The 14,863-nt window shown below is 42.5% G+C and overlaps 1 protein-coding gene across 9 annotated transcripts in view; it reads left to right on the top strand.

Moving 5' to 3' along the window:
- Positions 1-14,863, top strand: part of LOC144604584 (regulation of nuclear pre-mRNA domain-containing protein 1A-like) — a 55,378-nt gene that overhangs the window by 20,243 nt on the left and 20,272 nt on the right. For all 9 annotated transcript variants that reach the window (XR_013548744.1, XR_013548748.1, XR_013548742.1 and 6 more), the window contains exons 3-4: positions 13-119; positions 211-308. Coding sequence is in view for 4 of the 9 variants with exons in the window: in XM_078419204.1 (XP_078275330.1) it covers positions 13-119; positions 211-308 (205 nt within the window). In the remaining 5 variants the exon portion in view is untranslated. The remainder of the gene's footprint in view (positions 1-12; positions 120-210; positions 309-14,863) is intronic.

Below are 14,863 nucleotides of genomic sequence, written 5' to 3'. Positions count from 1 at the left end.
CTTGCTTGACAGTGAATCTGATGAGAATTGCAAGAAGCACTTGGAAAGAGTATTAGCTATTTGGCATGAGAGGATGGTTTATGAGAACAATTTCATTGACCAACTTAAGCAGATTCTTTGTACGTATAAATAATCTTTAGCCAGCAAGATCACCCATATTTTATTAACTTACTGCTTTTTAATTTTTAATTTTCTTTTGCTTCCTATAAGCAACCGAGAAAAAGGCCAAGAAACGTACCTTTGAACAAATACAGGAGGAGGAAGATGATGACTATCTTTCCAACAGCACACCTAAAGAACCACCAGAGGTAATACCAGATTTTCTAAGAAAATTACAAAATATTCAACATTCAAATTACATAGTGTTTATGCGTACCTAATATTTTTAAAAGTCCAAAAGCAGGTTTCATCTGTACTCGGGATAATTCAAATTAAATGTAATCATTCCTGGAAATTCAAATAATTTTATTGTCACTTTGGGAGTTCTGTTATTTTGAGTTAATTTCACTGTTAGCTGTGGATGCTGGTGAAGATGCTTTTTGTGTCGTTGCAGGATGAATGCCTCGCAGGAGAGGATTGCCCGTTGTGATGTAATGACTAGCAGTTTGTCGCAAAATAATTTACAGGTCATTATCAGGAAATTCTGTGTCCAATTTACAATAGTACATAGGTTCAATAAGTAGACCGTATTTTTCTGGCAACAAACCTTTTGGTAGGTTTTCATATGAAAGATATACTTCTGCATGCCATGTCGATATTAGTTAGACCACAGCTCAGCATAACATACAATTCTAGTCGTCACATTGCAGGAAATGTGCAAAAGACGAGCTGGTACTGGAGGAGATGCAGAAGGGAGTTATGAAGAGGCAACAGGACTGCAAAGATATTAGCCATGAGGCAAAATTGGACAGTGTTTGTTTTCTTTAAAACAAAGGAAACTGAATGACTTATTTGTGATGTCGTAGAGTCGCACAGCATGGAAACGGGGCCTCCAGCCCAGCTTGATCTTGCCGATCAACATACCCCATCTACACTTGTTCCACCTCCCTGTGTTTGGCCCATATCCCTCTAAACGTTTCCAATCCATGTACCTGTCCAAATATCTTTTAAATGTTGTTATAGTTTCTATCTCAACTAGCTCCTCTGGCAGCTCATTCCATGTACCCACCACCCCTGTGTGAAAAGGTTGCCCCTCAGATTCCTATTAAATCTCTCGCCTCTGACCGTAAACCTATGTCCTCTGGTTTTTGATTTTCCTACCCTAGGTAAAAGTCACTATGCATTTACCTTATCTGTTCCCCTCATGGTCTTATACACCTCTGTCAGATCACCTCAATTGCAATTTCTTCTCCAGCTTCCCACAATGTCTTTGGATATATCTGATCAAGCCTGGATTTGTCTACTTCCGTATGTGTTAGGACATTCAGCACCTCGTCGACCATAATACTGACTGCCCTCGAGCTGCTTTCATTGACTGCCCAAGTTTCCCAGTTTTCATGTCTTCACGATGAAAACAGGGGATAAATACTCATTGAGAACCTTGTCCATCTCCTGTGGGAGATGACCATTTTGATTCCTGAGAGGCTCAATTCCCTTTGGTTACCCTTTTCCCCTCAATGTACTTACAAAATCGTTTTGGATTATCCTTAATATTATCTTCCAGGGCTATCTCCTGTCCCATTTTGGCCCTGCTGATTTCCTCCTTTTGCGTGCTCAGTTTCCAAATTTACTCAGGAATGCACTTGATCCCAGCTGCCTACACCTGTCCCATGCTGCCACCTTTTTCTTGACCAAAGCCTCAATTTCTCTCGTCACCCAAGCTTATTTACACCCACCTGCCTTGTCCTTTGGGAACAGGAACATGGATACCCTGAACTCTAGTCACCACACTTTTAAAAGCATCCCACTTTCTGGATGTTCCTTTTCCTGCAAGCAACCTGCTCCAATAAACTTGAGCAAGTTCCTGTCTAATACCACCAGTGTTCGCCTTGCCCCGATTTAGAATTTTTACTTATGTGCCTGCCCTGTCTTTATCCATGACTCATCTCGACCCGAAACGTCACCCATTCCTTCTCTCCCGAGATGCTGCCTGACCTGCTGAGTTACTCCAGCATTTTGTGAATAAAGCTAATAGAACAATGGTCGCTAGTCCCGAAAGGCTCATCCATGAACACTTCAACCACTTTCCCACGACTAGATCAACCCCCTTAACTAAAGCGTCACCTACCACTATGGCTCTCTGACATCACCCTTCCTCACTGTGCCTCAGATACACAGCCTTGTTTTAAAAAGGGATGATCACAGGGGTCACCTGCTCTCCCTGTCTATTTTCCTTCCTGGGCCATACGTGTGTCAAATCCAAAAAAAAAACACTTAATTCTCCTAGATGGTCCTGAGGTCATCTAGCTGCAGCTTCAGTTCCCTAACATGGCCTGTCAGGAGCTGCACCTGAATACAGTTCCCATGGGTGTAGTCATCAGGGACACCAGCAGTTTCCCTGACTTCCACATCCTGCAGGAGGTGCACCTGCCATTACCACTGCCCTAAACCAAGAAAGAAAAAATGTCACAAGACTCACACAAGAGTAGACTGTACCGTATGCTCCTGTATTCCTCTGTATTAACCTCTTTGCCTTGGCTTCCTCGCCGAAGACTCCCAAGCCAAAGATTCACACTTCCCCTACACGCTGCACTTCTCCAACAAACCGGAGTTTGAAAGCAGTGCGAAGCTGGATACCTCTTTACCAAGTGGCATAGGCAGAGTTGCAGCATTGCTTCTTATGTGGTTAAAAAGATTGTGATATCTTTCATTTCATCTGCCCTTCGTAGCACTTATGAAGTGAGGCATGGAGTAAAGATGAATAAAACAGTGCAGGAGAAACTCGGCGGCGTCTTTTCAGTCTGACCGGTCCTGACCCGAAACGTTGTTTGTTCATTCCGACCACAGATGCTGCCTGACCCGTTGAGTTCCTCCCGCACATTGTCGTTTGCTCAAGATTCCAGCAACTGCAGTTTCTGGTGTCTCTATAGTAAAGGTGATTTGGCAGAAGACTGAACTTATTACTATAGCTTTCAAGTAATTTATATTTTATCAGCAGGTAATATCACGATGAAAGCTAATGTTTTTGTTTAGAATTTGAAAGTTTTTTAGCAATCTTGAACACCTGTATAATGAGTCCTTAAAAAGCTGTATGACATAGAGTTTAAATAATATTGCCCAATTATAAAATAGAATCAGATCTTGAGTAGGAAGAAGCACTAAAGATCACAGGACTTTCAAATTGCTTTATTTCTGAAGCATTGTTCTCATTCCTGTATTGAACATTTATGATGCTGACCTTTTTAAAAAAATATTTAAATATATAACCAAGATATCCAAAGCATTAGGCTTTCGATCGTCATCAGTAGCACCTGGTGTTGTCAGACGCCAGGCACCATTTAGCTTGTGAACTTTGGGCACTGCCAGAATAAGAGGAAAGTGACACCAGATGTGGAAGAGCTTGGAACTTATTCTTAACTCACACTTGAGAGAATGGTTAAATGGAGAGCCACCAGTGGTTGCAGAACTATTACAAAAATCAAAATCCTAGAGGAACTCAGCAGGTCATACAGTATCTGTGGAGGCAAAAGCGTTGTTGATGTTTCCGTTCGTCATCTTGCATCTGTTGATCATTCCTTGTCTTCCACGGATGATGTTTGACCTATTGAGTTCTTCCAGCAGGTTGATTTTGCTCAGGATTCCAGAATCCGCTATTTATCTTGTTGCCGCAGAACTGATATTCCAAGGTATATGTACTTTCATGGAGTCACACAGCATTGGAACAGACCCAACATGGCGACACCAACAACTCTGAGAAGTTGTGTAGGAAGGAACTGCAGATGCTGGTTTCAATCGAAGATAGACACAAAATGCTGGAGTAACTCAGCGGGACAGGCAGCATCTCTGGAGAGATGGAATGAGTGATGTTCCGCTTCTTCAGCAGTTTGTGTCTATCTGAGCTTAAGTTTCTCGGTTTGCACAATTGACAGTAGATGTGGCTTTTGTGGAGTTATTATCCATCAAAAATTAATGTCTATACCCTAGAATTATGTTTAGGTCCGCTGTTATTTTTAAACTGTCAAAACACGAATTAAATACAAACACATGCCTGAAGCTTCCACAAGCTGCATGTGGGAGGCACCTCTGCACTCAGAGTGTTGCTGCCAATTTGAGTAGATTTTGTTCTGTTGATGGCGAAATCGAGGGTCCAGTTCAATGGTGCGTAATTGTCAGTTGCAGAGGGATGTGCAGCGACCCAGTTCCGTGATCTTCGTAAGCAATTTGCAGGGAATGATGGTGAATGCTGAGCTGCAGTCTATGAACAACAGTCATATGTGTTTTTATTGCCCAAGTGGTTCAGTGTAGAGTGGAGAGCTAGTGCGGTCATATCCTCTGTTAGTGCCACTGGTCAGAAGTCATTGAGGCATGTCACCTTACTCTTCTTGGGAACAGGTATTTACCTTTTAAAGTAGGTGGGAACCTCAAACCTCAGTAATGAAAGGTTGAAGATGTCCTTAAAAACTCCAGCCAGTTTGCTTAGGTTTTAAGGACAGGACCAGGTATACCATCTGGTTCAGGTGTTTTCAAGGGTTTGGCCTCCCGAAGGATCATCTGACATCTGCCTCTGTGACTGAGATTGTAATACCATCAGGGGTTATGGGGGCCTGGGAAGGCACATCAGTGTTCTCCCTCTCAAAGCGTGGATACAATACATTGAGCTCGTCTGGGAGTGATTCATTGCTATCGCTTGAGCTGCCTCCTGCTTTTGTCTTCCACCTCATCCTCCAGTTTAGAACAGAATTGTCTTTTAGCCTTTTTGATGGCCTTTTCAAGGTCATATCCCAGGAGCTCACAAGACAGAGGTGATCTTTATAGAGGTGTATACATTTAAAAAAAAAAAATTTTTTGCTCAGAGAAGGGGAATCAAGAACCAGAGGACAGGTTTAAGGTGATAGAAGAAAGATTTAATAGGAACCCGAGGAGCTATTTGTTCCACACAGAGGTTTGTAGGTACAGTGCCCTCCATAATGTTTGGGACAAAGACCCATCATTTATTTATTTGCCTCTGTACTCCACAATTTGAGATTTGTAATAGAAAAAAATCACGTGGTTAAAGTGCACATTGTCAGATTTTAATAAAGGCCATTTTTATACATTTTGGTTTCACCATGTAGAAATTACAGCAGTGTTTATACATAGTCCCCACATTTCAGGGCACCATAATGTTTGGGACGCAACAATATCATGTAAATGAAAGTAGTCATGTTTAGTATTTTGTTGCATATCCTTTGCATGCATTGAATGCTTGAAGACTGATTTATGGACATCACCAGTTGCTGGGTGTCTTCTCTGGTGATGCTCTGCCAGGCCCGTATTGCAGCCATCTTTAGCTTATGCTTGTTTTGGGGGCTAGTTTTCAGTTTTCTCTTCAGCATATAAAAGGCATGCTCAATTTGGTTCAGATCGGGTGATTGACTTGGCCACTCAAGAATTGACCATTTTTTAGCTTTGAAAAACTCCCTTGTTGTTTTAGCAGTATGTTTGGGATCATTGTCTTGCTGTAGAATGAACCGCCGGCCAATGCGTTTTGAGGCATTTGTTTGAATTTGAATTTGAGCAGATAGGATGTGAATTCAGAATTCATTATGCTACTACCATCAGCAGTTGTATCATCAATGAAGATAAGTGAGTCAGTACCTTCAGCAGCCATACATGTCCAGGCCATAACACCCCCACCACCGTGTTCCATAGATAAGGTAGTATGCTTTGGATCTTGGGCAGTTCCTTCTCTCCTCCATACTTTGCTCTTCCCATCACTCTGATACAAGTTAATCTCCGTCTCATTTGTCCAAAAGACCTTTTTCCAGAACTGTGGTTGCTCCTTTAAGTATTTCTTGGCAAACTGTAACCTGGCCATCTTATTTTTGCAGCTAACCTGTGGTTTGCATCTTGCAGTGTAGCCTCTGTATTTCTGTTCATGAAGTCTTCTGTGGACAGTGATCATTGACAGATCAACACCTGACTCCTGAAGAGTGTTTCTGATCTGTCGGACAGGTGATTGGGGATTTTTCTTTATTATTGAGAGAATTCTTCTGTCATCAGCTGTGGAGATCGTCCTTGGCCTGCCAGTCCCTTTGCGATTAGTAAGCTCACCAGTGCTCTCTTCCTTCTTCATGATGTTCCAAACAGCTGATTTTGGTAAGCCGAAGGTTTGGCTGATGGCTCTAACAGTTTTATTCTTGTTTCTCCGTCTCATAATGGCTTCTTTGACTTTCATTGGCACAACTTTGGTCCTCATGTTGATAAACAGTGATAAAAGTTTCCAACAGTGATGGAAACAATAGACAAATAGGTGCAGGAGAAGGCCATTCGGCCTTTCGAGCCAGCACCGCCATTCACTGTGATTGTGGCTGATCATCCACAATCAGAACCCCGTTCCTGCCTTCTCCCCATATTCCTTGAGGCCGAAGAAGGGTCTCGACCCGAAACGTCACCCATTCCATCTCTCCTGAGATGCTGCCTGACCTGCTGAGTGACTCCAGCATTTTGTGAAATAAATACCTTCGATTTGTATCAGCATCTGCAATTGTTTTCTTACAATTCCTTGAGGCTGCTATCTTTAAGAGCTCCATCTAACTCTCTTGAAAGCATCCAGAAAATTAGCCTCCACTGCCTTCTGAGGCAGAGAATTCCACAGATTCACAACTCTTTGAGTGAAAATATTTTTCCTCATCTCCATTCTAAATGGTCTACCCCTTATTCTTAAGCTGTGGCCCCTGGTTCTGGACTACCCCAACATCGGGATCATGTTTCTTGCCTCTAGCATGTGCAATCCTTTACTAATCTTATGTGTTTAGCCCCCTACTGTACTCCCTGTACACACATGACTGTGTGGCTAAGTTCAGCTCAAACTCCATCATCAAGTTTACTGATGACACTGTGGTGATGGCCCGGATCTCCAACAACGATGAGGTGGCTGATCTGGCACTCTGGTGTCAGGACAATAGCCTCCTCCTGAATGTCAAAAAAACTAAGGAGCTGATTGTGGACTTTAGAAGGGCTCAACATCCAAGGATGTACACACCACTGGAAATAAATGGGTCTGCTGTGGATAGGGTGAGCAGCTTTAAGTACCTGGGGGTCAACATCAAAGAGGATCTGACATGGACAACACACATTGCCGCACTGGTGGGTAAGGCAAAGCAGCACCTTTACCACCTTAGACAGCTGAGGAAATTCAGAGTGTCTCTGAGGATCCTTCAATACTTCTACTCTGGGGCTGTAGAGAGCATCCTGTCCGGCAACATCATAGTCTGGATTGGGAACAGCTCTGCCTAGGACAGGAAGGCCCTGCAGAGAGTAGTGCGTTCAGTAGAACGCACCATGGGAACTACACTCGCTCCCTTGCAGGACCTATACATCAGGAGGTGCAGATCGAGAGCAAGCAAGATTATGAGGGACCCCTGCCACCCCAGCAAAGGACTGTTCCAGCTGCTACGGTCAGGCAAACGCCTCCGCTGTCATGCTGTGAAAACGGAGAGGATGAGACGGAGTTTCATCCCACAGGCCATCAGGATTGTTAACTATTATAACTCCAGGGCTAAATTTTTCTTTTCTGTATTAATTTTAATTTATATGCTGTAATTGTAATTCTTTTTTTGCACAATCTGCAGGCACTTTCATTTCACTGCACATCGTGTATGTGACAAATAAACTTGTTTGACTTGACTTGAAGATCCCCTCATCCTTCTAAATTCCAGTGTATACAAGCCCAGTTGCTCCATTCTTTCAACATACGACAGTCCCGCTATCCCGGGAATTAACCTCGTGAACCTACGCTGTGCTCCCTCAATAGCAAGAATACCCTTCCTCAAATTTGGAGACCAAAACTGCACACAATACTCTAGGTGTGGTCTCACTAGGGCCCTGTACAACTGCAGAAGGACTTCTTTACTCCTATACTCAACTCCTTTTGTTATGAAGGCCAACATGCTATTAGCTTTCTTCACTGCCTGCTCCTGCTGTACCTGCATGCATACTTTCAGTGACTGGAAAGACTGGAGGAAAGATGAGGTGCTGAGAGCTCTCTTACACCTGCATTAAGAAGGCAATTAAACACACCTGAACAATTACAAAGACCTGTGAAGCCATTTGTCCCAAACATTGTGGTGCCCTAAAATGGGGGGGACTATGTATAAACACAGCTGTAATTTCTACATGGTGAAATCAAAATGTATAAAAATGGCCTTTAATAAAATCCGACAATGTGTGCTTTAACCACATGTGATTTTTTTTCTATTACAAATCTCAAATTGTGGAATATAGAGCCAAATAAATAAATGATGGATCTTTGTTCCAAACATTATGGAAGGCACTGTATATGGAACGAGCTGCTAGATTAGGTAGTTGAGGCAGATACTATAACAGCATTTAAAAATCACTTGTAATTTTTGATAACTATCTTTGCTGTCTACGAAAGCACCCACTTTAGTGTCATCAGCAAGCTCACTAATCAAGCTTTGTATATTTTCTTCCAAATTGTATATATAAACCACAAACATCAAATGTCCTGCTGAAGTCCAGATCGGCAATGCCCATGGCTTTACCCCGTCTAAGTCTTTGGCACTGAGCAGTCCCATTGGGAAAGTTAAAATTACCCACTAAGACAACACTGTTGCTTTGGCATCTTTCGATAATCTGTCTACATGTCTGTTTCTCTATTTTTAATAAAAAGGACACAAAGTCCAAGCGTAACTCAGCGGGTCAGGTAGCATCTGTGGAGAACATGGATAGGTGAAATTTCGGGTCTAGACCCTTCTTCAGACTGATTTGTAGGCAAGGGGGGGGGGGGGCGTTGATATGGGAGTTGTCAAAAGAAATAAGATGTGAGACAAAAGGATTGAAGAGCTGTGAATTGTGCACAGATGAAGAAATATGGATGGAGGGAGGGACACACATGGGACATGGTACAATCTTAGTGCTTGCACCTTTCTAAGCGCCACACATACCACCTCAGTGGACGAACCCTCCAGTTTGTCCTGAGTGCTGCCGTGACAATCTCCCTGATCATAGCGCAACTCTTCCACCTCCTTTGCCTCCCTCTCGATCACGTTGAATACTTCAAAACATTGAGCTGCATGTCATGACTCTTCTGCAACCACATTTCCACAATGGCCACAAAATCATCAATCCAGGCTCCAAGTTTATCTGCTTTCTCCACAACACTCCTTGTAATGAAATAAACCTATATCAGCCCATTAGTGTCACCATATTCTTTCACCATTCCCTTCCTTTGAGACTTATCCTCTGTTTTTGTGTAAGATAGTTGTGAATCCAAATTACCAAGTCACCCTGGATACTATAGAAACATAGACATAGAAACATAGAAAATAGGTGCAGGAGGAGGCCATTCGGCCCCTCGAGCCAGCACCGCCATTCATTGTGATCATGGCTGATCGTCCCCGATCATTAACCCGTGCCTGCCTTCTCCCCATATCCCTTGACTCCACTAGCCGCTAGAGCTCTATCTAACTCTCTTAAATCCATCCAGTGATTTGGCTTCCACTGCACTCTGGCAGAGAATTCCACAAATTCACAACTCTGGGTGAAAAAGTTTTTTCTCACCTCAGTTTTAAATGGCCTCCCCTTTATTCTAAGACTGTGGCTCCTGGTTCTGGACTCGCCCCGCCCAACATTGGGAACATTTTTCCTGTATCTAGCTTGTCCAGTCCTTTTAGAATTTTATATGTTTCTATAAGATCCCCTCTCATCCTTCCAAACTCCAGTGAATACAAACCTAGTCTTTTCAATCTTTCCTCATATGACAGTCCCGCCATCCCAGGGATCAATCTCGTGAACCTACGCTGCACTGCCTCAATTACAAGGATGTTCTTCCTCAAATTACAAGACCAAAACTGTACACAATACTCCAGATGTGGTCTTACCAGGGCCCTATACAACTGCAGAAGAACCCCTTTACTCCTATACTGAAATCCTCTCGTTATGAAGGCCAACATGCCATTAGCTTTCTTCACTGCCTGCTGTACCTGCACACCAACTTTCAGTGACTGGTGTACAAGGACACCCAGGTCTCACTGCACCTCCCCCTTACCTAACCTAACACCATTGAGATAATAATCTGCCTCCTTGTTTTTGCCACCAAAGTTGATAACCTCATTTATCTATATTATACTGCATCTGCCACGTATCTGCCCACTCACTCAAACTGTCCAGGTCACCCTGCAACCTCCTAACATCCTCTTCACAGTTTACACTGCCACCCAGCTTTGTGTCATCTGCAAACTTGCTAGTGTTGATTCTAATTTCCTCTTCCAAATCATTAATATATATGGTAAACAGTTGCGGCCCCAACACCGAGCCTTGCGGCACTCCACTCGCCACTGCCTGCTATCCTGAAAAGGACCCGTTTACTCCTACTCTTTGCTTCCTATCTGCCAACCAATTTTCTATCCATGTCAACACCCTACCCCCAATACCATGTGCTCTAATTTTATAGTCAACAATCTCCCATGCGGGATCTTATCAAAGGCTTTCTGAAAGTCTAGATACACTACATCCACTGGCTCCCCTTCATCCATTTTACTTGTCACATCCTCAAAAAATTCCATCTTATGCACCTTAATCTTCTGGATCAGCCTACCACAAGGCTCTCTGTCAAATTCCTTACTGAAATCCATTGTAGATAACATCCACTGCTCTGCCATCATTAAATCATCATCACTTGCTTAAGTAGATAATGGTAAAGAAGGTGTATGGCAGTATGCTTGATCTCATCGTTTGGGGCATTGAGTATAAGACTCAAAGTCATGGTGCAGCTTAATAGGACTATGCTTCAGCCGCATTTGGAGTATTGTATGCAGTTCTGGACGCCCCATTACAGGAAACGTGAAGGCTTTGGATAGGTAGAAGTGGTTTACCAGAATAATGCCTGGATTCTGAGGTTTGAATAGGAGAGGTTCGAGTAACTTGGACAGTTATTTTCTGGAATACCAGCTTTTGAGGAGAGACGAATAGAAGTGTATGGAATTATGAGATGCATTGATAGGGTAGACAGTGAGAATCCTATCCCAGCGTGGTAATGTCAAAGAATAGAGAGCAGAGCATTAGGGTGAGAGAGGCAAAGTTTGAAGGAGATGCGTGGGGCAAGTTGTTTTTTTCACACAGAGTGGTTGGTGCCTGAAACATGCTGCCAGCGGTGATGAAGGCTGATAAACAAGTCTTTAAGGTACTTTTTGATATGCACATAGAGTTGCAGGGGAAAGAGAAATATGGAAGACAGCAAAGAGAAATTAGATTAATTTATATTTGCATCCTGTTCAGCACATACATTGTTGGCCGAAGGGCCTGTTCCTGAGCTGTGCTGTACTATGTTCTAAGTTTGTAAAACATGACCAACTGCAGACAAAAACCTGCTGACTGTCCCTTATTGGCCCATTCTCTTCCAAATGCTTGTAAATTCTATCCCGAATAATCCTTATCCAATATCTTCCCTACCATTCGTGAGGCTCACTCGCCTCATTCCCTGATTTATCTGTACTTCCCTTCTTAAATAAAGGAGCAACAGTAGCTACTAGGGAACAACATTTCTTATTCCACTTGGGTAGTCTCTAACTCCAGCAAACCCCCTCCTCCCACCATCAGCTATTTTCATTGGCCTCCCTTCCCTGGTTGTATTTATCCACCCACGACACCATACACATTTGATCCACAGATTCTCCTCCCGCGCCCCTCTATCCACATGGCTTTGGTACCATCTGCCATACACCTCAGATGATAATGGGAACCATTACAGTAATCTGATCAGATTTCAGCTCTGGTAGCCTTTGTGTTCATTCCAGCAGCTGTCTCCACGTTCACTCACCCCTGGCCTTACCTGGCTCAATCTGCTTTTTCTTTAATTTATCGTCATCTATCATCCACCTGCCTCTGCCTCCCAAATCCAGCCTGCCCAACCCCTCTCTGGCTACATCTGCCCATCATTCTTCAGCCCACCGATCACCCATCAATCCCTGCCTCACAACTCCCCATCTCCTCCGTATGCTGGCCACCCTCTCCATTCTTCGTCCTGACCACAGTTTCATACCTGAAACACGATGAGTCCTGGTGCACACTTTAACTGAAAAACACCGTCAATTTAATTCCCCCCCACAGATGCTTCTCAACTCACTGAATTACAGCACCTGCAGCCCCTTGTGTTTCCGATGAACTTTCTGTCTGGGGAGGGAGGTGAAGAGTGGCGAGGTGTGAAATGGGAAACCTGATCGTGGTGCCATGGTACAGGAAACCACTTAAGGGGAGAGGAGTGAAAATTAATATCCAGCAAGATTGTGGTTCATCGAACGTGATGCACTCATCATTGTTCCAGCTCACCCCTGAACTGTCCCCCTGGCTGAACTTCTTGTAACTCTAGGACATTGAGCATTTAAGAGCTGGCCATTGCAGTTGTATGTCCCCCACCCCCAAGGAATAACTAGTCCTCAGATAGGTAGTCCTGAGCCTTTTGACTGTCAGTTTCTTGAACCTTTCTTATATGCCATTGATAACAAGGGGTGCATCAGCTCAGGACATTTCTTCTCTGCCCCCAGAATCGCAGCTGAGTTCTTTGGTGGAACAGCAAGTTAGATGTTACTGGCATCTGATTTCCAATTGGTTTCTGACTTCTGCATTGCAATGCGTAGTCAGGTGCAGAAATCAGATGACTTCACAAGGAGGGCATTCCTGGGCCTGCCAAAGGTAAGTACACTTGGGCCATAGTAATGGTAGAGGATAAGTAAGTTGGAGAATAGATACTATTCTCGACAACAGTGGTTGAAAGACTCAACGAGATTCCAACATGGACATTGGATGGTAACTTCAGGATTGTCACCTAAGTCATTTGCAAGCATTTGAAACAAAATGTGTGAACCAAAAGTATAGAGTCATCGAGTTTGATCTACTAGTCTTTATAAAGAAGTGATTGTAAGGCGAGAGGGACAAAGTTTAAAGGAGATGTGCAAGACATTATTTTTTGCGCAGGGGGTGGTGGGTGTGTGGAATATGCTGCCAGGAGGGTGGTGGTGTTTTTTAAAAATACAACATGGAAACAGGGCCTTCGGCCCATTGAGTCCATGCTAATCATCGACCACCCAGCTGTGCCACTGCTGCCCTGAATCATGATCCTAATAGCAAAGCAAGCTTGTGTTCGCCTGCTGCTATAAATAATCTACACATAAATTTTGATGGATTGGTTAGTAAGTTTGCAGATGACACCAAAATTAGGTGGAAAAATTGAATTAGAGGGCATAGCTTTTCGGGCAGAGGAAGAAAGTATAAATATAATGTGCAGGGTAAGTTTTTTTTTAAACATGGAGACCTGGAACATGCTGCCAAGGGTGGGGGTGGAGGCAGGTATGATTGTGCAAAAGAGGCTTTTAGATAAGCACGTGGATGTGTAGGGAACAGAGGGATCAAACGTAGGCAGAGATTAGTTTAATGGCATCATGCCCAGTACAGTCATTGTGGGCAGAAGGGTCTGGTGCTGTAGAACTGTATGTTTCTTCACAACCATCTTCCTTGAAACCCATTGTATTCAAAGTAACATGCATGTTATTATTTAGTCACAGATAAATTGTTATCAATTTGAAATCGTTTTTTGTACGTGAAACATTAAATTTGAGGCTGTTACAAAACTTCCATTGTTGTTTCATAGAAAATGCTTCTGGAGAATTGCTTTATACCCTTAAATTTGTTTCAATCCCTCTAAGATTTATTTCAAAGTTTAAAAGTTGAGAAAAGATGAATTATTTGAATAGTTTTCCTCAGGGTTGAACCATTGTGTTGGAATCTTAAAAGATAAATATGTAACCACATGTACTGGGCCACAGAATTTCCCAGCTGTGTACTGCAAGTTATTTCTTGACAACTGATGTTTTATTCTCATGCACATGAGAATTGAGCTGTCATGCATCACAATGTAATGTTTATGAATGCAATCAATTTCTGCATGGTTCCATTTGCAAACTCAGCCAATGCTGCGTAAAACCACAGAAAAAGAATTTCAAAATCCTGTTTTTTTCTTAGATTTAGATGGATGCTGGGAAGGAAAAACCACAATTTGTAGCCATTGACTGTAGAGTAATGTGATGTTACTTTCCAAATACTCTGAGGTTCATTATTCCCTTCACGGCAATTTTAGACCAAAACAAGATATGCTGCCTACATACTAAAATGTGTTGGTGGTAATTTTGTGCCTATTCCATTAGTTTAATATCAGTATTTTAGATTAAAATAATATTGCTTTGTATATTATTTGCCAAAACCAATCAAACTTGATATTAGCAAATGCTCAATTACACTTATGAAGATTAACTACCTATGGCATATTTAATCTATTTTGTGACTATTGCCATTTCTGATATGTCCAGCCTTGGAATTATAAGGTTCATCACTAAGCAATGTTTACTGACTGACACGTGATATTCTTTTCACTAAACTGATATTTCAGGTATGTCCGTTTTCACTGTATGTCCCACTCCCCATATGCCCCTTTTTAATTATCAAAAAATACTACACTGTAATATGACACTTGGCTGATACTTCTAACTTGTTGAGCACTCGTGATCAAGTAAACCTTGAATTTAGCCAATGTTTACTTGGTTTACAATGCACATTCTCTAAACCTTTTTGTTCTTTATATGTTGCCAAGTGTCCATATTATAAACCTATAATCTAGTTGATGCAGAGTGTGACTTTCAATTTTATGTAACAATAAATGTATGCCAATCCCATCAATATTCCTCTGAACAAATATAAGTAGGTTTTCCAC

The sequence above is a fragment of the Rhinoraja longicauda genome, chromosome 2 (genome assembly GCF_053455715.1).
Source record: "Rhinoraja longicauda isolate Sanriku21f chromosome 2, sRhiLon1.1, whole genome shotgun sequence".
Lineage (NCBI taxonomy): Eukaryota > Metazoa > Chordata > Chondrichthyes > Rajiformes > Arhynchobatidae > Rhinoraja > Rhinoraja longicauda.
Note: the sequence above shows the minus strand (reverse complement) of the source record. Positions and strands in the feature narration are given on the sequence as shown.